General features: G+C 50.4%; 2 protein-coding genes across 3 annotated transcripts in view; both read left to right on the top strand.

Annotated features, from left to right (window-relative positions):
* myo10l3 (myosin X, like 3) overlaps positions 1 to 16,393 on the top strand; it is a 69,893-nt gene extending 53,500 nt beyond the window's left edge. For both annotated transcript variants that reach the window (XM_028992339.1, XM_028992341.1), the window contains exons 22-42: positions 554 to 660; positions 2,073 to 2,477; positions 4,019 to 4,052; positions 4,210 to 5,121; positions 5,967 to 6,090; positions 6,161 to 6,404; positions 6,496 to 6,591; positions 7,030 to 7,123; positions 8,194 to 8,249; positions 8,370 to 8,512; positions 8,651 to 8,845; positions 9,161 to 9,318; positions 10,591 to 10,714; positions 10,868 to 11,165; positions 11,566 to 11,773; positions 11,855 to 11,991; positions 12,847 to 12,970; positions 13,156 to 13,326; positions 13,434 to 13,718; positions 14,981 to 15,172; positions 15,254 to 16,393. In XM_028992339.1, coding sequence (XP_028848172.1) covers positions 554 to 660; positions 2,073 to 2,477; positions 4,019 to 4,052; positions 4,210 to 5,121; positions 5,967 to 6,090; positions 6,161 to 6,404; positions 6,496 to 6,591; positions 7,030 to 7,123; positions 8,194 to 8,249; positions 8,370 to 8,512; positions 8,651 to 8,845; positions 9,161 to 9,318; positions 10,591 to 10,714; positions 10,868 to 11,165; positions 11,566 to 11,773; positions 11,855 to 11,991; positions 12,847 to 12,970; positions 13,156 to 13,326; positions 13,434 to 13,718; positions 14,981 to 15,172; positions 15,254 to 15,358 — 4,212 coding nt within the window. In that variant the 3' untranslated portion in view covers positions 15,359 to 16,393. The remainder of the gene's footprint in view (positions 1 to 553; positions 661 to 2,072; positions 2,478 to 4,018; positions 4,053 to 4,209; positions 5,122 to 5,966; positions 6,091 to 6,160; positions 6,405 to 6,495; positions 6,592 to 7,029; positions 7,124 to 8,193; positions 8,250 to 8,369; positions 8,513 to 8,650; positions 8,846 to 9,160; positions 9,319 to 10,590; positions 10,715 to 10,867; positions 11,166 to 11,565; positions 11,774 to 11,854; positions 11,992 to 12,846; positions 12,971 to 13,155; positions 13,327 to 13,433; positions 13,719 to 14,980; positions 15,173 to 15,253) is intronic.
* An 838-nt stretch (positions 16,394 to 17,231) lies between these two features.
* Positions 17,232 to 23,186, top strand: pttg1ipb (PTTG1 interacting protein b). Its single transcript, XM_028992423.1, has 7 exons — positions 17,232 to 17,438; positions 18,207 to 18,259; positions 18,339 to 18,447; positions 19,217 to 19,319; positions 20,535 to 20,600; positions 22,267 to 22,313; positions 22,418 to 23,186. Exons 1-7 carry the CDS (start codon positions 17,348 to 17,350, stop codon positions 22,459 to 22,461), a joined length of 513 nt encoding a protein of 170 aa, XP_028848256.1. The 5' UTR covers positions 17,232 to 17,347; the 3' UTR covers positions 22,462 to 23,186.
* The last annotated feature ends 188 nt before the right edge of the window (positions 23,187 to 23,374 follow it).

Raw genomic sequence — 23,374 nt, 5'->3', positions numbered from 1 at the left:
ATGTTGTTACTGAAGAGATTAAGTAGAACGGTTACCGTAGTAGTGGTTGAGTAGAGGTTAACATGTTGTTACTGAAGAGATTAAGTAGAACGGTTACCGTAGTAGTGGTTGAGTAGAGGTTAACATGTTGTTACTGAAGAGATTAAGTAGAGCTGTTACTGTAGTAGTGGTTGAGTAGATCTTGATAAGTTTCTTTGGAAGAGCTGAACAGTGAGAGTGCAGCAATGGGCAGGGAGGGGTTAAGTGTGTCGGGAGTCTCGCCGTCTCTCCGAGCCTCTCACTTTAACGAACACAAGGAGGGGTGTGGCCTGCTCGGTGGACACACGCCATCTCTCTTTCTCTCTCTCTCTCTCTGTGCCCATGCACGTTGCTGTCACTCGCTCCCGGAGAGGGGAGCAGCAGGAAGAGGACCCTCTCGCTACAGGGTTTGTTTGGGGTTTCGTCAACACACACAATGCCTGAGCCTGCAGGAGAGCTTGGCTCACACACTCCGACCTCACCTCTGCTGTCCTCTCTCTCTCTCTCTCTCTCTCTCTCTCTCTGTGCAACGCAGGTGTTTCTGCGTGAGGCGCTCGAGCAGAGGCTGGAGAGGGAGCGAGAGGAGGCGAGGCGTGCAGCGGGCATGGTGATCCGAGCCCACATACTGAGCTATGTGGCAAGGTGAGTCGTGCATTTAACGTCACGAAAGCGTGTTACTCAAGTCGAGGCTGATGTGTGTGTGTGTGTGCATGCACAGACAATGAGCAAAACTTTCAGACATGTTTAGATTTAAGTTTATATAAAAGTCCATTAGCGTTAATTGCTAAGTACTTCAGTGCCATGTTTATCACATCCTCCCTTGCAAAATTTGTAAATCTACTGTGTGTGTGTGTGTGTGTGTGTGTGTAGGTGAGAGGGGTACAGGTTCACTTTGCCCTGATGTTCATTAATCTCTGTCCTGCTTCATATGTGAACGCAGTGATGGGGAAGGACGTGTCAGTCACAGGCGAATGAATGGGCTGATTCTGTCAGGCGACACAATGGGCACCTTTATTGTACGACGAGACGTTAAGAAGCCGAGTGGAAAAGAACGTTTTCGCATATTCACGACGTCGCCCGTCCCTTATGGATTTATGTCGTTTCTGCCTTTATTATTTGATGAATGCGGTGGAATCCGGTGACCGCACTGAACCCCGGCACCCTACTCCTACCGGACCAAAACGGAAAAGAAAACCTCTGCTGAGTCCGAGAGAGCGGAGAGGAGGCATTAATACGGTCCAACGCGCAGGGGCCGATCTGACGGATCTACTTGACAGGGCGTAATTTGTCCCGGCGCTCAGCCGGGCCGGAGGCCTCTTCCCGCCGCATTCAGAAGCACTCTCACCGTCGGCCCTGACAGCCGGAAGGGGTTCAGACGCATGCCTGCGGTCGGGGGGGGGGTCAGACGGGCGCCTGTGCCCGCGCTTATATCCGCCAGCCTGTGGCGTCCGCACTCACTCACAGCGAAGAGCATGACAAGGACACGTCGGCGCGCTTCGGCGTGAATGTAACTCGTGAAAGTGTGTGAGTGTGTGTGTGAGTGTGTGTGTGTGGGGGGGGGCTCTGAGGAGTTTATATAAGAGTGGAGGCTTTCTAGGACAAACACAGCTGCTGCTGCCACTTCCATCCACCATCACACTCCAGGTCGAGAGTCAAAGGGTTAACGAACTAATAATGCGCTGGCAGCTATAGAATGGGACCAGTGTCTCTCTCTCCTCTCTCCTCTCTCTCTCTGTGTGTTGTGAGCTGCGATGGGCTTCAGGGGCTTGGACTACTGATCTAGAATCAGCACACAAGAGGTAATGCCTGATCCCAGATCAGCCCTCTGCACCAGTTGCTCCTCTCCGTTGCGCCTTCAGCAGTAAATAAGTGTGTGGACTTTTACGACCTTGCACTGCATGCACTCGTTCCTGGGGCTTTACCTTCAACTGTCCTGAGATCAGTACGGCTTCTGGGAAGGGGTTCGGTCTGAACCAAACGAAGAGTGCGTTAAAGTACAACCCTTCTTATCTGCTAGTTGTGCCATTAACTCGTCCTTTGTCTCACGGCAACAGGAAGCACTACAGGAAAGTCCTGGCCAGCACCGTCACCATCCAAAAGAATTACCGCGCTCACTTCTGGAGGCGAGTGTTCCTGCGCCTGCGCTCGGCCACGCTCGTCCTGCAGAAGCACCGGCGAGGTCAGCTCGCCCGCAGCCTGCACCGCCAGCTCCGCCGGGAGGAGGAGGAGCGCCGCCGGAGGCAGGAGGAGGAGGAGCGGGAGCACCAGAGACTAGAGGAGGAGAGGAGGAGGAGGCAGGAGGAGGAGGAGAGGCTGAGACGCGAAGAGGAGGAGAAGAGGAGAAAGGCAGAACAAGAGGAGGAGGCGAGGAGGATCCGACTGCAGCAGGAGGAGGAAGAAGAGAGGAAGAGGCAGGAGGAGCTGAGGAGCAACGAGTCCAAAAAGGAGGAATCCAGCAGGTCCAGCAAATACAACTTCTTAGCAATAAAAGTGCAGTTTTAGCTCTAGAAGACATGTTGGACATGAGTGGAAAGATGGACACGCAGGGAGGTGCATCAGCCAACTGCATGTAGCATTAGTGCAAATTTGCATAGGCGTGTAGAAGTAGATGGATAAAGGCATTTACATTTACAGCATTTACCAGACGCCTGACTTACAATCAGAAGTTACAGGGACAGCCCCCCCCGGAGATACTCAGGGTTAAGTGTCTTGCTCAGGGACACGATGGTAGTAAGTGGGGTTTGAACCTGGGTCTTCTGGTTCATAGACGAGTGTGTTACCCACTAGGCTACTAGCACCCTCTATACCACCTAGTTACCCACTAGGCTACTACCGCCCTCTATACCACCTAGTAACCACTAGGCTACTACCACCCTCTATACCACCTAGTTACCCACTACGTTACTACCCGCCCTCTATACCACCTAGTTACCACTAGGCTACTACCATCTACTTACCCACTAGGCTACCTACCGTTCTCTGTACGACCTAGTTACCCACTAGGTTACTACCGACTCCCCCTCTATACCACCTAGTTACCCACTAGGCTACTACCACCTACTTACCCACTAGGCTACTACCACCCTCTATACCATCTAGTTACCCACTAGGTACTACCGCCCTCTATACCCACTTAATTACCACTAGGCTACTACCTCCCTCTATACCAACTAGTTACCCACTAGGCTACTACCGCCCCTCTATACCACCTATTTACCCACTAGGCTACTACCGCCCTCTGTACCACATAATTACCCACTAGGCTACTACCTCCCTCTATAACAACTAGTTACCCACTAGGCTACTTACCGCCCCCTCTATACCACCTAGTTACCCACTAGGCTACTAGCACTTTCTATACTACCTAGTTACCCACTAGGCTATTACCGCCATCTGTACTACCTAGTTACCCACTAGGCTACTACCGCCCTCTATACCATCTAGTTACCCACTAGGCTACTACCGCCCTCTATACCACTTAATTACCCACTAGGCTACTACCTCCTCTATACCAACTATTTACCCACTAGGCTACTACCGCCCTCTATACTACCTAGTTACCCACTAGGCTACTACCGCCCTCTATACTACCTAGTTACCCACTAGGCTACTACCACCGTCTATACTGCCTAGTTACCCACTAGGCTACTACCACCGTCTATACTACCTAGCAGTTTGAAGCTTGAATCTTGGTTGGAAGTAAACTGTTATTGGTTAATAATAATATGAGCAGACAGTAAAATGGCAACTTTGTAACATTAGCGACGTTTGATGAAAATCTTTAGAAGCTTCAGAGTGTTTCGGTTAAACATCCATACAGGCCGAACTCCATCGACCCTTGCGTCACTTAGCGCTTCAGCAGCAACGTGTCCCGATATTGATTATGGAGCGCGGCGCTGGAATCGAGTAACCCTGTTAAAATGTAGGACGCCCGCGCTCGGCCGTCCGTAATCGGCTCATCCTAACTGGATTCCGCTTTTTGTCTCCTCGCTTTCCGCAGGGACTCCGTGGGAAGAAATCCTCTCTGCCTGAAGGTAAATTTCATCCGGCCGTGTTCGTGCTCTGAAGGTCCAGACAGCCGGGCGGTGATTTCTTTTTTAATGCGTCTGCCAGACGCAGGATTATGAATTTCGCCTGGATGGGCGGAGTCCCGTCCCGTTTCATCCCGCCTCTCGTCTTCTCCCTCTGCAGAAGCCCCTGTGCTCGTCCGGCAGCCTGGGCCCGTACTCGTCCGAGGAGGAGGGCCGCCAGATGGAGGAGATCGTACGCCTGGAGCGGGAGATCGAGCGCCTGCAGCGGCAGCGTGAGGAGGGCATGTCCATGCTGGGCGAGGGTTCCAGGGAGGAGCTGCGGCTGCGGCGCGAGGCCGAGATCCTGCGGCTGGAAAAGGAGGCGTCCCGCGTGGCCACGGAGTTCCTGGACTTGCTGGACTTTGGTGGACTGGAGCCATCGCTGTCCAGCGAGGAGAACCTCCATGACGTGTCAGAGACGGGAGCTGCGACCGCTCCTCTCGCTGAGGAGGAGGAGAACGACGAGGGATTCCACGCCGAGGACGCAGAGGTCACCCTGCCCGATCTTCCAGCCACGCCCCCGTCTGAACAGGACGTGTTTGCAGGCGTGGCTCCGCCCCCTCCACCACCTGCTTTCGCCGAGGGTACGGTGTGCATCTCTTCTCCACCGATCATGCGAGTGGACGTGCCTCCACCCCCCTTGGTCCCGGCTCCGACCCCCCAGTTCCCACGGAACATGATCGCCGCTCGAACCGACGTGCCTCCTCCACCCACCCCGCCTCCTCCTCCACCCCCCGCGCCCCCGCTCCATTACGCCGCCCTGAGGAGGGCCGGCTCGGCAACTCCGCCCCCCAAGAGCTCCGTAAAGAGAGTTCCGGAGAAGCCGGCCCCGCGCCTGCTGCTGCCGCCTCCGCCCCCGCCCGAGGAGCCGCCCCCCGGCGTCCCGCCCGATATGGAGTCCGACTACGACCAGGAGGAGTTCGAGGAGGCCATGGGGAGCAGCGGAGATGGTCACCTGACCGAGGAGGAGGTGCTGAGGAAGTCGTCCTGCACGTACAACAGTCTGGACTCCTACAAAGGCAGCTCCGACTCGGTGAGTCTCGTCCGGTCACATGACTGATCAGTGACCAATCAGGGTCACGATTAAAGCAAAAACATTTTTACTGTTCGTGGATCATCACACCCCTTCTGTTGTAGACCACACCAGATATTTATTCATACGTCCTGCGTGGGTTTTTATATGTTTTATAAGTCATCGGATTCTGATGCATGTTGAAAATGAGGAAAGTGACGTGACAGTCATTGTGAGACGCTGCAGCACAGCACACGGTGACACGGTGACACGTGTCCTCTGTATTTAACCGTCACCCTTGGTGAGCAGTGGGCACCGTGACAGCACGGTACCATCATCAATGGGACCTCGGCGGGTCGAGTCGGCGACCTTCCGATTACCCGCCAGGCCGCCACTGGCCCAACAGGTCGTGCTGCTGACATGAGAACCACCGGAACTGGGAGGATGAAAGCGGATCCCGGTCCGCCTCTCTCGCCGCTATGATTCCTTACTTTACCGCTGGCGCCCGTGTTTACGCTTCCCGCGCGAATCCTGTTCTGCGGGAAGGAGAAGTGGGGGGTGGGGACAGGCCCAGACGTCTCCCGCGAGCGACATTCGAACCATCGCCGCGCTCGTGCGTCACGTTACGATGCCTGTGGCAACCGTGCTGCCGATATTCCTAGAAGTAGGATTTACTTTCCGTAGAAAGTCGAGAGAATTCCGGAGGTGGGAGACAGGCTGTTGGGAACGTGGCATCGTCTGACCTCAGATCAGTCAGTGCTGTCAGTAAGGCGGCTTCTCCTCACGCTCAGGAGCAGTGAGATGAAAGCAAGTCAAGATTTGTGATAATTTGTGAATTATGATTTGACGCGATGTGTGTGGCTCAGTTCATCGACAGCGACGACGAGAACGACGGCTTCGTGGACACGGACGAGGAGGTGTCCAACGGCCGAGTCACTCTGCTGAACGGCGGCGGACCGCCGTACTTCCACAGCTACCTGTACATGAAGGGTGAGTTGGGGACACCGCGTCCCTCGTCGCCGGCGCCCGCGGCTCCTGACCTGTCCCTCTCCCGCGCCAGGTGGCCTGATGATACCGTGGCGGCGGCGCTGGTGCGTGCTGAAGGACGAGACGTTCATGTGGTTCCGCTCCAAGCAGGACTCTCTGAAGTCGGGCTGGCTGTATAAGAAGGGCGGCGGCATGTCCACGCTGTCCCGCCGGAACTGGAAGATGCGCTGGTTCGTGCTGCGGGACTCCAAGCTCATGTACTTCGAGAACGACGGCGAGGAGAAGCTGAAGGGCACCATCGACGTCCGCGCCGCCAGGTGACCCGTCTGTGACCTGTCCGTGCGACCTTCCCGGTTACCCCCCCCCCCCCCGTCGATTAACCTCTGACCCCCCCGGTCTGTCTCACAGGGAGATAGTGGACAACCACGAGAAGGAGAATGCCCTGAACATCGTGACCGAGGAGCGGACGTACCAGATCTACGCCGAGTCTCCGGAGGACGCCAGGTGGGCCTTCGTCTGATCCCTGATCAGAGCCGCAGTTTTCAAAAACCAAGGCCAGAATGCACGATCAGGCGTGTAGGAAGGCTGTGATGTCACGAATGTTTAATTACCCAATAAAAGAAGGGCTGGGTAATACCAAGTTTTCAGCAGGGGGGTGAGCAACATTACCAGATGGTTAAACCTGGTGTTATATTGCTGGCAAATAAAATGAAAAAAAGGCTAAAAATCAACGTTTTGAAAATGCGAGATAACTAAAAACCGAAACGGTGTGATTACTTTGGGGGGATTATATTGGCTGGATCTGGATGGCAGATGATTATTGTGCTGTGACATGTGCGCCCCCTTGTGGAAGAATCAGCACACCAAATCCAATATAGATCAACTAGACTGATATGGTAAAAAAAATTGCTAAAACATTATTTTTTCTTTTAATACCTGCAGCGGCTGGTTCAATGTGCTGAGCCGGGTACACAGCGCCACCCCTCAGCAGCTGATGGACATGCACCACGAGCAGGCCAACCCCAAAAATGCTGTGGTCAGTTTTCCATTCAGACATTCATCTCTACATTTACATTTACCACATTTTCCAGACGCCCTTATCCAGCGCGACTTACAATCAGTATTTACAGGGACAGTCCCCCCCTGGAGACACTCAGGGTTAAGTGTCTTGCTCAGGGACACGATGGTAGTCAGTGGGATAGTAATGTTACTACCACCCTCTATACTACCTAGTTACCCACTAGGCTACTACCACCCTCTATACCACCTAGTTACCTACTAGGCTACTACCACCCTCTATACCACCTAGTTACCCACTAGGCTACTACAGCCCTCTATACCACCTAGTTACTCACTAGGCTACTACCACCCTCTATACCACCTAGTTACCTACTAGGCTACTACCACCCTCTATACCACCTAGTTACCCACTAGACTACTACCGCCTTCTATACTACTATACTACCTAGTTACCCACTAGGCTACAACCGCCCTCTATACTACCTAGTTACCCACTAGGCTACAACCGCCCTCTATACTACCTAGTTACCCACTAGGCTACTACCACCCTCTATACCGCCTAGTTACCCACTAGGCTACTACCACCCTCTATACCACCTAGTTACCCACTAGGCTACTACCCCCCTCTATACCACCTAGTTACCCACTAGGCTACTACCACCCTCTATACCACCTAGTTACCCACTAGGCTACTACCACCCTCTATACCACCTAGTTACCCACTAGGCTACTACCACCCTCTATACTACCTAGTTACCCACTAGGCTACTACCACCCTCTATACCACCTAGTTACCCACTAGGCTACTACCACCCTCTATACCACCTAGTAACCACTAGGCTACTACCACCCTCTATACTACCTAGTTACTCACTAGGCTACTACCGCCCTCTATACTACCTAGTTACCCACTAGGATACTACCACTCCTATCTCTAGTCACAATGTCGTCATGCTCTGACGTTTTTTGGTAATACACAGCAGACATTTTAATATCATTCATATTTAGTCTGTTTATGACAACTTAATCCCAGAGGAATATCTGTGATTCTTTAAGAGGCTTACCCTTGCACTCCTGCCCCTTCAGGGAACGCTGGATGTGGGATTAATTGACTCGGTTTGTGCATCAGATAATCCTGACAGGTGAGAGGACAGATTTGTTTTTCTTTGGGAATGTAATCCGCTTTGAAACGGCAGCCATGATCCTGATATTCAGTAGACAAGGTGGCGTGTTTCTTTTTAAATGAACCTGGTCCTCTTCAGGCCAAACTCGTTTGTCATCATCACGGCCAACCGCGTGATCCACTGCAACTCGGACCTGCCGGAGGAGATGCACCACTGGATCGGCCTTCTGCAGAAGCCCAAAGGAGACTCCAGGATCGACGGGCAGGACTTCCTGGTCCGAGGTCAGAGAACTGAAGCCCGTTCATTCCACCTTAGTTGATCTTCATCCGTTTCTTCCTTCTACACCTTCTACACCTGCATGCACTTCGCACGGTCGTCTGATCTCTGGTGTTCCTGCGCGTGGGTTCTGTGGTCCACAGGCTGGCTGCACAAAGAGGTGCGGTCTGGTGGGAAGAGCACATCCCTCAAGCTGAAGAAGCGCTGGTTCGTCCTCACCAACAACTCGCTGGACTACTACAAGTCGTCGGAGCGCAGCTCCTCCAAGCTGGGCACGCTGGTGCTGAACAGCCTCTGCTCCGTGGTGCAGCCGGATGAGAAGGTCTTCAAAGAGACGGGTAAGCGCCACGTCTCATCAAAAGAAGAGCAAGAGATGCGTCCAGACCCGTTCCATCTTCAAGCAACGATTAAAAACTCACCCTTTCAAGGAGAGTCCACAGGACTACATTCACACAGCTTCTTCTTTATCAATTATCTAACGTTTGTTCTCCTGACTGTACTTTTGGCTTTTAAATATAAGGTTCTTTGCACTTTAAATTGTGATGGTATGTTAGTTGGCAGCTGTACAGCACTAACTGTACAGGCATGAAGATCAGATGTGGACCGTAAAATGTGATGTCAGACTGGGTGTTTCATCTTTCCACCCCTCCCAGGCTACTGGAACATCATCGTGCACGGGCGTAAGCACTCGTATCGACTCTACACCAAGCTTCTGAACGAAGCCATGAGGTGGGCGTCGGCCATCCAGGGGGCCATCGACAGCAAGGTCCCCATAGAGACGCCCACTCAGCAGCTCATCCGGGACATAAAGGTGCGAGCCCGGGTCACCTGAGGTGTTTCAACTGTCAACAGCAGCTGCTTGTGTGCAAATACACAATAACACAAAAAAAAACACACACACAATACTGTCATTAGTTGTCGGTTTTATAAAGGGCATTTTCTTACAGCGACTGCCACAGAACCCGTATCAGCGGTATGTGCAATTTGTTATGTCAGGTTTCGGGTTTTAGTAGAACTTTAGCAGTTATGTGCTCTTCCTTTTTATACCAGTGTTGCCAGATTGGGAGAGTAAAAATAATTAATCAACAATACTGGTAATCGTGTACAGGAGAAAAGCAGAAATGTTATATTTTGGGGTGATTCTGTGAGCGTATATATATTGAGTTTGGACACACCTTCTCATTCAACGTGTTTTCTTTATTTTATCGACCATTTACGTTGGTAGATTCTGACTGAAGGCATCAAAACTATGAATGAACACATGTGGAGTTCTGTACTTAACAAAAAAAGGTGAAATAAATTCTAGTTTCTTTGCTCTGATTACTGCTTTGCACACTCTTGGCATTCTCTCGATTAGCTTCAAGAGGTCGTCACCTGAAATGCTTCTCCAACAGTCTTGAAGGAGTTCCCAGAGGTGTTTAGCACTTGTTGGTCCAGCTCACCCCAAACCATCTGGATTGGGTTCAGGTCCGGTGACTGTGGAGGCCAGGTCTCCACTTTTTGTTAAGTACAGAACTCCACATGTGTTCATTCATAGTTTTGATGCCTTCAGTGAGAATCTACCAACGTAAATGGTCATGAAGATAAAGAAAAACACAGAATGAGAAGGTGTGTCCACACTTTTGGCCTGTACTGTATATATATATATATATATATACATATAAATATATATTTTAGCGTTAATTGGGCAGGATTTTGAAACAATCCCGTGCAGAAAATGAAGCTGCTACTGTCTCACCTGCAGCTGTGGAAGCGCACGCCCTTGCACCCCCAGCTTATGTCCCGGGCCGAGACGGGTAGTTGACTCAGGTAGAGTGGGACGCGGCGTGTGTGTCCAACCACTGTCCTGAACCCTCCGTCCCTTCCTGTTTCCCTGCTGTGTGCGGTGCTGTGCATTTGCCGCTCTGCTCTCAGGCTCTTCTTCTCAGTGACGAGTTCCTGCAACCTTCACACGTTCTGAAAAATGTGCATGGAACCAAATGATTTGTAGAAGGTGTGGTGCACAATGTGGACTGTAAAAGGATAAAAAGATCATAGTTCAAGTTTCATCTGTGTGTGTGTGTGTCCACACATCGATTTGCAGGAGAGCAGTCTGAACATGGAGGCGGTGGAGCAGACATACTGGAGGAACCCCATCCTGAGATACACCCAGCACCCTCTGCACTCCCCGCTGCTCCCTCTGCCCTATGGGGAGGTGCACACCAGCAGTGAGTCCCTCCCTGTCCATAGAAAAGGGGCGTGGCTTTCTTAGAGGAGGAAAGTGGGTCAAAAGAGACCCATAGACCAGGCCCCCTTCTTCATTCTAGTCTGATAGTGTGCTGTTGAGATCGTGTGACTCTTCATCTTCCCAACGTCCCCAGTTCAAAAGGAGAAAGGTTACTCCAGCCTCCAGGACGAGGCGGTGAAGATCTTCAACTCCCTGCAGGAGATGGAGGCCGTCTCCGACCCGGTGCCCATCATCCAGGGCATCCTGCAGACCTGCCAGGACCTGCGGCCGCTGCGCGACGAGGTCTACTGCCAGCTCATCAAGCAGACCAATCACGTGCCTCAGCCCAACAGCCCGGCCAACCGCGCGCACTGGCACCTGCTCACCTGCATGAGCTGCACCTTCCTGCCCAGCCGCAGCATCCTGCGCTACCTGCGCTTCCACCTCAAGAGGTCCGTAGCCGCCGGCGAACCAGCGTTTAAATAAAGTTACGTTAGGCCGCCACTGCCCCAGTGCATGCTGGGAACGGCACGTGTATTTCCATACACAACAGACACTGGACATATGGAGAAGCTGCACACACTCACGGCCAAGGGTTCATTTCATTAGGGCGCGGCGGTGGCCTAGCGGTTAAGGAAGCGGCCCCGTAATCAGAAGGTCGCTGGTTCGAGTGCCACTGAGGTGGCACTGAGCAAAGCACCGTCCCCACACACTGCTCCCCGGGCGCCTGTCATGGCTGCCCACTGCTTATTCAGGGTGATGGTTAAATGCAGAGGACAAATTTCAATGTGTGCACCGCGTGCTGTGCTGCTGTGTATCACGTGTGACAATCACTTCACTGATTATCTGCAGGATTCGGGAGCTCTTCCCTGGCACCGAGATCGAGATGTTCGCCGCCTTCGTTGGCGAATCGCTGAAGAAGACGAAGACGCGCGAGTTCGTCCCGTCCCAGGAGGAGATCGTCGCGCTGCTGACCCGGCAGGAGATGACCACCACGGTGTACTGCCACGGCGGCGGCTCCTGCAAGATCTCCATCAACTCCCACACCACGGCAGGAGAGGTGGGTCACGGCGGTCCTGAGGGCGGTCCTGAGGGCGGCCCGCCGGGCGTAACGCTGAACGTTCTGTTCGTCTGCGTGCAGGTCGTGGAGAAGCTCATCCGAGGCCTGGCCATGGAGGACAGCAGGAACATGTTCGCCCTGTTTGAACACAATAACAACGTGGACCGCGCCGTGGAGAGCCGGGTCATCGTGGCCGACGTGCTGGCCAAGTTTGAGAGGTCTGAGTGAATTTTTAAGAGCACGATTTGTCCAGGACAGGATGTGTAATCACTGTGGTACCTTATATATCATCTGGTAATGAAATAAATTGGACAAATTTGTCTGATAATATACACAAAGAGTCAAAGGTCTGGACACACTCACACTCTGGTCTTCTCTCCACCCCATTAAGTTGGACAACGGGGACGGTTTCCGACAGTCCTGAATGCTTTATTTTTATCATTCACTCATGTTAGTAGGCATTGATGATGACTTTACTTTACTTTACTTTACTTTACTTTGCAGACGCTTTTATCCAAAGCAACTTACAAGAGAACAACACCAGCAATTCTCATTCGGTTTCTATAGATTGAGAGTTACAAAAACTAAGAGCCCTGATAAGGCCGAACTTGTCAGGAACAGACAAATATTTTTATTCATTTATTTTATTTTTTAGACTCGTTTGAAATACTTTTTAAACAAGTGAGTTTTCAATAGTGAATAGAGTTCAAAAGTGAACAAAGCATCCGTGGAGGTAAAATGAGTCGTGATTCATCAAACCTTCTTTACTTTCTCCTGGTACAACGAACACTAAATACGTTTCTTCTGTTGGATCTTTTCACGTTGAACATGCCGTGTGCTGCAATTTGCTCTGAAACCCATTATCAGCGCACCACAAATTCGCACAAATGGAGGAGAAGCTGATCTTATCAGTCTCTGAGTGCCCAGAGATCCACAACACCACATTATCGTCTTACGGGGAGTTGAGAAAGAAAACCACGCCCACTTTTTGATCTCTGCGATGTTGATGGTTGAAGGGCATTAAGTGTACGTGTCCGAGCGAAACGGAGTATTGACGCTCCTTGCCGTTTTAGGTTGGCTGCTGGTGACGAGGGGGGTGCGGACAACAACTGGCGGCTCTACTTCAAGCTCTACTGCTTCCTGGACGTGGAGAGCATGCCCAAGGAGGGGGTGGAGTTTGTCTTCATGTTTGAGCAGGTGTGGATTTGTCGACCTACCTACGTTTAAAACGTTTTTAAAACGTTGTTGCATTTATCTAATGAAGATTGATATGAGACATGTGCATGATGGCTCCAAATGAAGAATGTATGCAGACCTGTGGTAGACTACATGTCACAGTGTCCCCGCACCGTCACCCTCTGCCCTGTCTCTCTGTGCACCAGGCCCACGAGAACCTGATCAGCGGCCACTTTCCTGCTCCTGAGGAGACTCTCCAGCATCTGGCGGCGCTGCGGCTGCAGTACCTGCATGGCGACGTGGCCCGGGCCACCTGGAACCTGGAGCAGATCTACCCCACTGGGCGGCTGAGGAGCCGCATCCTGCATTACACCAAGGTAGCGGCTGTCACAAGACCGCAGTATTTCTTCAGGTTCTCGTCCAGAATAAAACATTTAAGATAGAATAAAATGATCGAATGATCGCAAAATGTTTGAAATGACAGGTGGGCGCGTCGTCTGGGTCAGGACAGACCCTGGAGCGGCGCAGGACAAGCTTCCTGGACGGCACGCTGCGGCGCTCCCTCAAGACGGGATCCCTGAAGAAGCAGAAGATGGAGGAGGAGCAGATGCTGGAGATGTGGGTGAAGGAGGAGATGTCGGCCACCAGGGCCAGCATTGTGGAGAAGTGGACCCGTCTGAAGGGTCTCCAGCAGCACCAGGCTATGGTCAAGTACATGAACGTCATCAAGGAGTGGCCTGGCTACGGCTCTACACTGTTCGATGTGGAGGTGACAGGGATTTTGCACATTTGGATTTTACACATCAGTGGTTACTCATGTTGGTCTGTTCTTGTTAAATTTAAGTTTTTGTCATTGTGATACACAGAATAATTCACACAGAAAACATTATTAATACCCACTACCAATACCAACATGCAGGTTATCAGGCGCTTTAATTCCTAGTGAACGTGACCACGCCCACTACCAACACCAACATGCAGGTTATCAGGCGCTTTAATTCCTAGTGAACGTGACCACGCCCACTACCAACACCAACATGCAGGTTTTCAGGCGCTTTAATTCCTAGTGAACGTGACCACGCCCACTACCGACACCAACATGCAGGTTATCAGGCGCTTTAATTCCTAGTGAACGTGACCACGCCCACTACCGACACCAAAATGCAGGTTATCAGGCGCTTTAATTAATAGTGAACGTGACCACGCCCACTACCAACACCAACATGCAGGTTATCAGGCGCTTTAATTCCTAGTGAACGTGACCACGCCCACTACCGACACCAAAATGCAGGTTATCAGGCGCTTTAATTAATAGTGAACGTGACCACGCCCACTACCAACACCAACATGCAGGTTATCAGGCGCTTTAATATCTAGTGAACATGACCACACCCACTACCAACACCAACATGCAGGTTATCAGGCGCTTTAGTTCCTAGTGAACGTGACCACGCCCACTACCAACACCAACATGCAGGTTATCAGGCGCTTTAATTCCAGTCAACGTGACCACGCCCACTACCAACACCAACATGCAGGTTATCAGGCGCTTTAATTCCAGCAAACGTGACCACGCCCACTACCAACACCAACATGCAGGTTATCAGGCGCTTTAATTCCTAGTGAACGTGACCACGCCCACTACCAATACCAACATGCAGGTTATCAGGCGCTTTAATTCCTAGTGAACGTGACCACGCCCACTACCAACACCAACATGCAGGTTATCAGGCGCTTTAATTCCTAGTGAACGTGACCACGCCCACTACCAACACCAACATGCAGGTTATCAGGCGCTTTAATTAATAGTGAACGTGACCACGCCCACTACCGACACCAACACCAACACCCCATATAGCCAGGAAAATACATCTGTAGAAGTTACAAGGAAAGGAAATTCCGTCCTTTATTGGGATGTTTCATTCACGACCAGAACAATGTTTCCAATCTAAAATATATTTATCAGGATGCAGAAAATGAAACAAAGCTCTTGCTTCCTCTGAAATCTGAACCGACTTTGTGTCTTTTCAGTGCAAGGAAGGAGGTTTCCCTCACGACCTTTGGCTGAGCGTCAGTGCTGAGAACGTGTCGGTGTATAAACGTGGCGAGGCCAAACCCCTGGAGACGTTCCCCTATGAGCACATCGTATTCTTTGGCTCCCCGCAACCAAGCACCTATAAAATCACCGTGGATGGGAGGGAGATGTTCTTTGAGACGCCGCAGGTGGGACATTCGCCGTCTTAATTGCACCCAGTCATCGTTTTTTTACTGCAGAGGCGGTCTAACGTCCTCATGTGTCCACAGGTTGGCGAAATCACCAAGATTATAAAGGCCTACATCAACATGATCGTGAAAAAGCGCTGCAGCGTCCGGTCCGTGTCGAGCTACGGCAGCAACTGGATCCGGTGATGGGCAACGTGCCCCGTCCAGTGCCTTGATGTCGCTGGCATTCTGCGTTGTGGGGAGTTTCACAATTTACCCCCGAGCAAAGTGGCCGAGAATAAAAACCCACGGAGCTCCGCCCACCTCTAACACATGCTGTATTCCAACCACTGTAACCACAAAGTGTTTCGCAAGCATAAGCTCTCATTCTAACCGGTGCCGTGATATATTAGTGTTCGGCCCCATAAATGAGCGCTCCCAGTTATGGCCTTAAAGAGACTCACATCAGGTGCTGTGGCAAGTTGACGCTGGAAAAGGAATGACTTTTCCCCAGATGACCCCTCAGGTATGGACCCCTCTGACACCTTAAATAATCTCACTGCTGTAAGCGCCGCTGCCAAGGATGTTGTGCGTTGTTGAGCGTGGAAGCCAGGTCGGATGGTGGCAAACGATTCCAGGATTCAAGGGCTAGGGATTTACGTCTTGGGACTGGAAATGAGACCCATTCTTGACGGGGGCGGATGAAAAACACGGGGCTATTTTCACACGCCGTTACACATACCTGACTTTTTGTACCGTAGCTATAACAGGCAACAAAAAACCCCAAGTATATGGTTTGATACTTCTTTTGTAAACTAATTCAGATAGAGAAATGTAAGATGTATTCTGAAATGTGTTGTATGTAGCTAGGTGGGCGTGCTATTGAAGGATGTTAAAACTGTGCCTACGAAAGTTGTGGGAGGGTCTGGGTATTTATTTGGTGGGGGCGGGGCTTCCTGCTCCCGGGAATTCCACAAAGGAATGGACCGGATTCACCACGAGGGGCGGGGCGTGATGTGATGTGATGTGGTCTCATGTTTTTAGGAGCAACGCTGGCCCTGACCTTCACCCTCCCCAGTTGGCTGCCGGCAGCCACCCTGCTATTAGGCTTTGTGCTCATATATGACTTTCACTTAAAAATGAAACAAACAAAAAAAAATTGCTTGTTTAAAAAAAAAAAAAAAATCAGATTTTTTGTAACTGGATTTACAAAGGTTCTAATAAATTATTGAATGAATATAATAGGCTGCACTGTGTCTTTTTTTTTTTACTTGGAGTTTTATTTATATTCTATGATGATTCGATAAAAAAGAATGTTCATGAACATATGTTAATCCCATGCTTTAAAATAGGGAGGTAGTAGCCTAGTGGGTAACTAGGTGGTATAGAGGGCGGTAGTAGCCTAGTGGGTAACTAGGTAGTATAGAGGGTGGTAGTAGCCTAGTGGGTAACTAGGTAGTATAGAGGGTGGTAGTAGCCTAGTGGGTAACTAGGTGGTATAGAGGGTGGTAGTAGCCTAGTGGGTAACTAGGTAGTATAGAGGGTGGTAGTAGCCTAGTGGGTAACTAGGTAGTATAGAGGGCGGTAGTAGCCTAGGGGGTAACTAGGTAGTATAGTGGGTGGTAGTAGCCTAGTGGGTAACTAGGTAGTATAGAGGGTGGTAGTAGCCTAGTGGGTAACTAGGTAGTAGCCTAGTGGGTAACTAGGTGGTATAGAGGGTGGTAGTAGCCTAGTGGGTAACTAGGTGGTATAGAGGGTGGTAGTAGCCTAGTGGGTAACTAGGTAGTATAGAGTGTGATAGTAGCCTAGCGGGTAACTAGGTGGTATAGAAGGCGGTAGTAGCCTAGTGGGTAACACACTCGCCTATGAACCAGAAGACCCAGGTTCAAACCCCACTTACTACCATCGTGTCCCTGAGCAGGACACTTGACCCTGAGTGTCTCCGGGGGGGACTGTCCCTGTAACTACTGATCGTAAGTTGCTCTGGATAAGGGCGTCTGGTAAATGCTGTAAATATAAATCCCGCGTCCGAATTTTTTAAAAGTCCAGTGCGGGTTTTTGTTCTTTGTAACGGACCAAATCCCGGACTGGCTGCTCGCTCAGCGCGGAACGGGTGCGATCAGCAGACCGGCCCGCGGTGAGGGCAGCTGTGCGGCCGGAGAAGCGACGTTTTACCCCGGGAGGGACGAGGAGGACATGGCGGGCTGCTGGAACTCTGTGTTTGTTGCTTTGCTCTGCGTCCTCAGCTCGGCGCTGGTTTCCGCGCAGACCCCCTCGGCGCCGGACGGTTGGTTTCTGCTCCAACTCTCCTCCAAACTTCTTTCTCTTTCTTTGTGTTCCGTGTAACGAGCGCAGTTGCAGGTATTAAATATATATATACATTGCAGGTATTATATATATTATATACAACATGGAAGCGGATAAAATGTCTTTCTTGTCTTGGCGTCGTGTGTTGTTCTGATCTTCGGACCGTTTGAATTCTTACAGCAGTTTAATCGCGTTTATTTGGTGGTCCGTGATCTTCACCAGTAGACCTCACAGTAGAGCTAGATTTTAATCGCAGATGTGGATTATGTGCCATGTTACTTTATGCCATATGGTAAAAGTTTCTCTGAATGCTCCCCCACCCAGACGACGGTTGATAATGTCATGGGTTGCGGTTATGTAGCCATCACTTGACCTGACGTCACTTATAACCTGGGTGGGGGTCACCCTCCCGGACCTGACGTCACTGTGTGGGGGGGGTCACCCTCCCGGACAGAACCTGATGTCCCTGGGTGGGGGTCACCCTCCCGGACAGAACCTGACGTCCCTGGGGGGGGGGGGGTCACCATCCCGGACCTGACGTCACTGTGTGGGGGGGGACCACCCTCCCGGACAGAACCTGACGTCCCTGGGGGGGGGGGGGGGTCACCATCCCGGACCTGACGTCACTGTGTGGGGGGGGACCACCCTCCTGGACAGAACCTGACGTCCCTGGGTGACGTTTCTGGTTATGAGGACATCCTGCCATGTTGCCTCAGTAAAAATGTGTTCATTACCCCTCATGTCACAGTATGCGCCTCGAAATCCAACACGAGCTGTGAGGAGTGCCTGAAGAACGTAACAGTAAGACATTTTTCTCTGTGAAGTTTATTTTTATTCAATTATTTATGGTCATCGCCACGCAGTGTCATCGTTTTTGCAGTGTCTGTGGTGCCAGGCCAACCAGCGGTGTGTGGACTACCCTGTGAGGACCATCCTGCCCCCACACAGCCTCTGTCCCCTGGCTGAGGCTCGCTGGGGTCTCTGCTGGGGTACGTCTCCGTGCATTTTGGTGCCGTCTGCTTGTCCCGTCTAACGTCATTTCAACATTGATGGCAGTAAGACATTTTGCCCACGTCGAGCAACACCCGATAAAACCTTCTCACCACAAGGAAAGAGATCTTGGGGCCGTGAAAATGGCAGAGCCTGTAGCCAGAAACGAAGCATAAGAGGCTAAAACCGAACGCCGGAATACAAATCTGGCTTATTTCACGTTAATCGTATTATGGTTATAAAATGGGCTTTGATTAGTCTGCCGACCCAGTTCGTGTTCGTCCCTGACACGGGCCAGTGGTGGCGTAGCGGGTGGCGACTTTAATGGCCGTCCACTGCTTGGGTTAAACACACTTCGTTGCGTCACTGCATCACAATGACAAACACCCAATCCTACAAATCATCATAAATCAATATTAATTTGTACTAATACTCCGTTTGAATTATGTTGGTTAAATGATTGGTCAGCAAACTTGAACTATAGTAAGTAGTATAGTCTGTAGTACGTATCCGTTCCGTATGATTCGCTGCTTGTAAATTTCATTCTCAGACGCCGGCGTCAGGTGATTCGTTTTAATTTTTCACTTCGGCGGCATGAGAAACGAGGAGTTTGGCTCAGAAACATTAAACTATGTTCCTATAATTCGTTCGAGTCGCTTCGCCTCACCCTGCCTCCGTCTACTGTGCTGGGTGCGTGTAGATCTTCGTTTGGATTAGAACCGCCGTGGATGTTCTCTGAATGATCTGCGCCTCTCGTTTCCACCGCAGTGAATTTCCAGGCGCTGATCATCACCATGTCTGTGATCGGCGGGGCGATCATCATTTCCGTATTCGTCTGCTGCTTCTGCTGCTGCAAGTGTGAGAAGATAGGGTGAGTCTACACTGATGGTAACCTGGTCGCTGGGCGGTAGTAGCCTAGTGGGTAACTAGGTGGTATAGAGGGCGGTAGTGGCCTAGTGGGTAACTAGGTGGTAAGTGGGGTGGTAGTAGCCTAGTGGGTAACTAGGTGGTATAGAGGGTGGTAGTAGCCTAGTGGTTAACTAGGTAGTATAGAGGGTGGTAGTAGCCTAGTGGGTAACTAGGTGGTATAGAGGGTGGTAGTAGCCTAGTGGGTAACTAGGTGGTATAAAGGGTGGTAGTGGCCTAGTGGGTAACTAGGTAGTATAGAGGGTGGTAGTGGCCTAGTGAGTAACTAGGTAATATAGAGGGTGGTAGTAGCCTAGTGGGTAACTAGGTGGTATAGAGAGTGGTAGTAGCCTAGTGGGTAACTAGGTAGTATAGAGGGTGGTAGTAGCCTAGTGGGTAACTAGGTGGTATAGAGGGTGGTAGTAGCCTAGTGGGTAACTAGGTGGTAAGTGGGGTGGTAGTAGCCTAGTGGGTAACTAGGTAGTATAGAGGGTGGTAGTAGCCTAGTGGGTAACTAGGTAGTATAGTGGGTGGTAGTAGCCTAGTGGGTAACTAGGTGGTATAGTGGGTGGTAGTAGCCTAGTGGGTAACTAGGTGGTATAGAGAGTGGTAGTGGCCTAGTGGGTAACTAGGTGGTAAGTGGGGTGTTAGTAGCCTAGTGAAGACCCAGGTTCAAACCCCACTTACTACCATTGTGTCCCTGAGCGGGACACTTAACCCTGAGTGTCTCCAGGGGGGGACTGTCCCTGTAACTACTGATTATAAGTCGCTCTGGATAAGGGCGTCTGGTAACTACTCCAAATGTAAATGTGGTCGCTCTGGATAAGGGCGTAAATGTAAACGTCATGCAAATGCTGTCGGCCGACGTCTCTCCGTAACGTGAGGTCCAGTGAATCATGGTCGTCCCCGACTGGAAACCTGGACATCTTGCACGTTTTTACAGATTTAATGCGTGGCTGGATCTTTGTCCTGCTCCCGCGGGTTTGAGGAGGCACCTGGAGGGCCGAGCGTAATCCCCTGAGGAATGTCCTCGTGACTCTGGCCTGGTCCTGATTTAGGAACATGTGGAATGAACTGACGAGTAACAGTAACACATCTTACTGTCACCTGACCCGACGCGTGGTCCCCTGATGGATGAACAAGGTCTGATAAAAGGACGTAATTCTGCTGTTATTCCCAGGAACAAGAAGCAGGACGAGAGAGTGGAGCGTCAGGCCGACCCGTGGAAAGCTTGCCGGGAGGAGAGGTGAGCAGCGCCTGGCCGCTCCCTGACGACAAACACGCGCCGAGATTAGCTGTTGACACGCCCGCGGGGCGACCGTCATTTCACACTCCACCGTGTGGGGGCGCCAGTAGCCTAGTGGGCGAGACACCCTGTCACAAAGTCCCAGGTTCAAACCCCACTTACTGCCATGGTGTCCCTGAGCAGGACAGGGGGACCGTCCCTGTCACTGACTGAAGGCTGTCTGGTAAATCTGTACTTACAGGAACTTAAAATCGCAACAATTAGCGCAAATTCGGCCGTTCGGAACAAATTATTTGCACTTTTGTCAAATCACTGCAAGTTTTTTGGTATTTTGACGTACCGCAGCACTCCAACGTAATCAGTTTTACAGCCACGTGCCAGAGGACGGCTGCTCATTTACCCTCAGAAACGGTAACCAACTGTTCGGCACGAGAGTGGCTACGGTAAAGTAGTGTTGGATATTCGCTGGGCGGTCGCGAGGGTCGCACCTCGTGAAAGGCCTGCAACATCACACTCTCACGTCCGCTTTTCAGGAACCGTACTCACCAGCCGGCTGACGTCGGCGCCACTCTCCCACTTCCCGTTACGCCGTTTACTTCCAAACGAAAGTAGTCCGCTCCGGCCAATGAAGACCACCCTGGCGGAGCCTCACTTATTTCAGCAGTTTCTCAGCAGCCTTCCCCAGAAGAAGCATCACAGCTGATAATGTCGCCGTAAATTCAGGCATTTTAGTCCCGGAGGGACCATGTCATTCATTCACTTAAATAGAGGTTCTTCATTTTCTAATTCCAGCTTCAGTGCCCCCTGCAGGACGGGTTAAGTGTGTTCGTCAAGAATCGTTTGATAGTCTACTGCTCACCCTACAATATATACAGTCCAGGCCAAAAGTTCGGACACCTTCTCATTCAACGTGTCTTCTTTATCTTCACGACCATTTATGTTGGTAGATTCTCACTGAAGGCATCAGAACTATGAATGAACACATGTGGAGTTATGTACTTAACAAAAAGTGGAGACCTGGTCTCCACAGTCACCGGACCTGAACCCAATCCAGATGGTTTGGGGTGAGCTGGACCCCAACAAGTGCTAAACACCTCTGGGAACTCCTTCAAGACTGTTGGAGAAGCATTTCAGGTGACGACCTCTTGAAGCTCATCGAGAGAATGCCAAGAGTGTGTAAAGCAGTAATCAGAGCAAAGAAACTAGAATATAAAACATGTTTTCAGTTATTTCACCTTTTTTTGTTAAGTACAGAACTCCACATGTGTTCATTCATAGTTTTGATGCCTTCAGTGAGAATCTACCAACGTAAATGGTCATGAAAATAAAGAAAACACATTGAATGAGAAGGTGTCCAGACGTTTGGCCTGAAGTGTGTGTGTGTGTGTGTGTGTGTGTATATATATATATATATATATATATATATAGTGAAAACGGTAATAATGTTGATATGTCGAGATGTCTACAGGTGGAGAACAATATTGCATTGCAGCTCAGAATCTCTTTCGCTACACAAATCATGTCATTGTTTCATACAAATGAGTAAATTCTGTAATTAATACTTTATGTCAATTTTGTGTTGAAGATCAGTGCACATTTTTAGGTAAGGAATCTACGCAATATTGCTGTTTTTCAAAATGTCGCTTTCTGCGTTAAATCTTTGCAGGAAAGTGGAGATGCGCGCGCGGCATGACGAAATTAGAAAGAAATACGGTGAGTCTGAATTTCTGATCGCCGCTGGAGTTGAGTTCAAATGAACTTGGAATTTACTGTGCATGTGGAAGTGAGACGGCCTTTCCCGTTTTGTTCCACCACAGGCCTTTCTAAGGAAAACCCTTATTCCAGGTTCGAAAACAACTGATGCCACTCCGCCCCGCCCCGCCCGTTCGGTTTCCTCTCTGGGCTCCAGCACCAGAATTCAGGGATTACAGGGGGTTTTATTCCTGTCTGAATTGTTTTTAAGTTATGATAAGATATATCGGCGCGCCTCTCAGAGTTGCCCTCGGTGCAGAAATGTAAAAACAGGTCATACTGGACCTTTTGCACTCCATTAAATCCGAGATTTTACTTTCCTTTCACTTTACTCCAAATGTTGAGCTGAGCAAAGTGAAACTTTTTAAATTGCGAATCGCCCATTTGATTAGACCGGCCATTTATGTGCTCGGGTGCAGGTTTAACGCGAGAGCCGGACGGGTCAGGCCGGAAGGGGTATTCGTACTCTGTGTTTTCCATCTTAAAAGAGACCGGATGGAATTCAGACACATGTGCTGCACATTTAGTCCGAACACAGAGAATAAACACTCCATAAATTCAGCATTATATTAGAGAAGTTGGATCAAGCTTGTATGATATAATATTCAATAAATTGGAAGAATCGTTTTAAGAAAATTGTTGCATACTGACTTTATTGAATGTTAAAATTACACTAACGTGCCTATATTTCCTAATAATCAAAGAGCATTTACTGTTGCCCTTATTTTGGCTGTTTGTGAGTTTTTGGCATATTTCACACAGTGAAAATAATTTGTATTGTAACGCACCTTCTGATTAGTTAAGCTTTTTATTAAAGTGTTTGTATCCACTGAACACGTGTCTGCTGTGCATTTACTTTTACCCTGTCCTTATCCAGTCAGCAGTGACAGGGACAGTCCCCCTGGAGACACCCAGGGACGCGTTGGTAGTAAATAGGCGAGTGCCTGGCCCGCCAGAATACTACCGCTCCTGTTCCTCGGCGTAAGGGTGCTGGAGGAGAATGGCCCTTCATTCACGTTGTA

Source organism: Denticeps clupeoides, chromosome 9 (genome assembly GCF_900700375.1).
Source record: "Denticeps clupeoides chromosome 9, fDenClu1.1, whole genome shotgun sequence".
Classification (NCBI taxonomy): Eukaryota; Metazoa; Chordata; class Actinopteri; order Clupeiformes; family Denticipitidae; genus Denticeps; species Denticeps clupeoides.
This window is presented reverse-complemented; position numbering and strand designations above follow the sequence as displayed.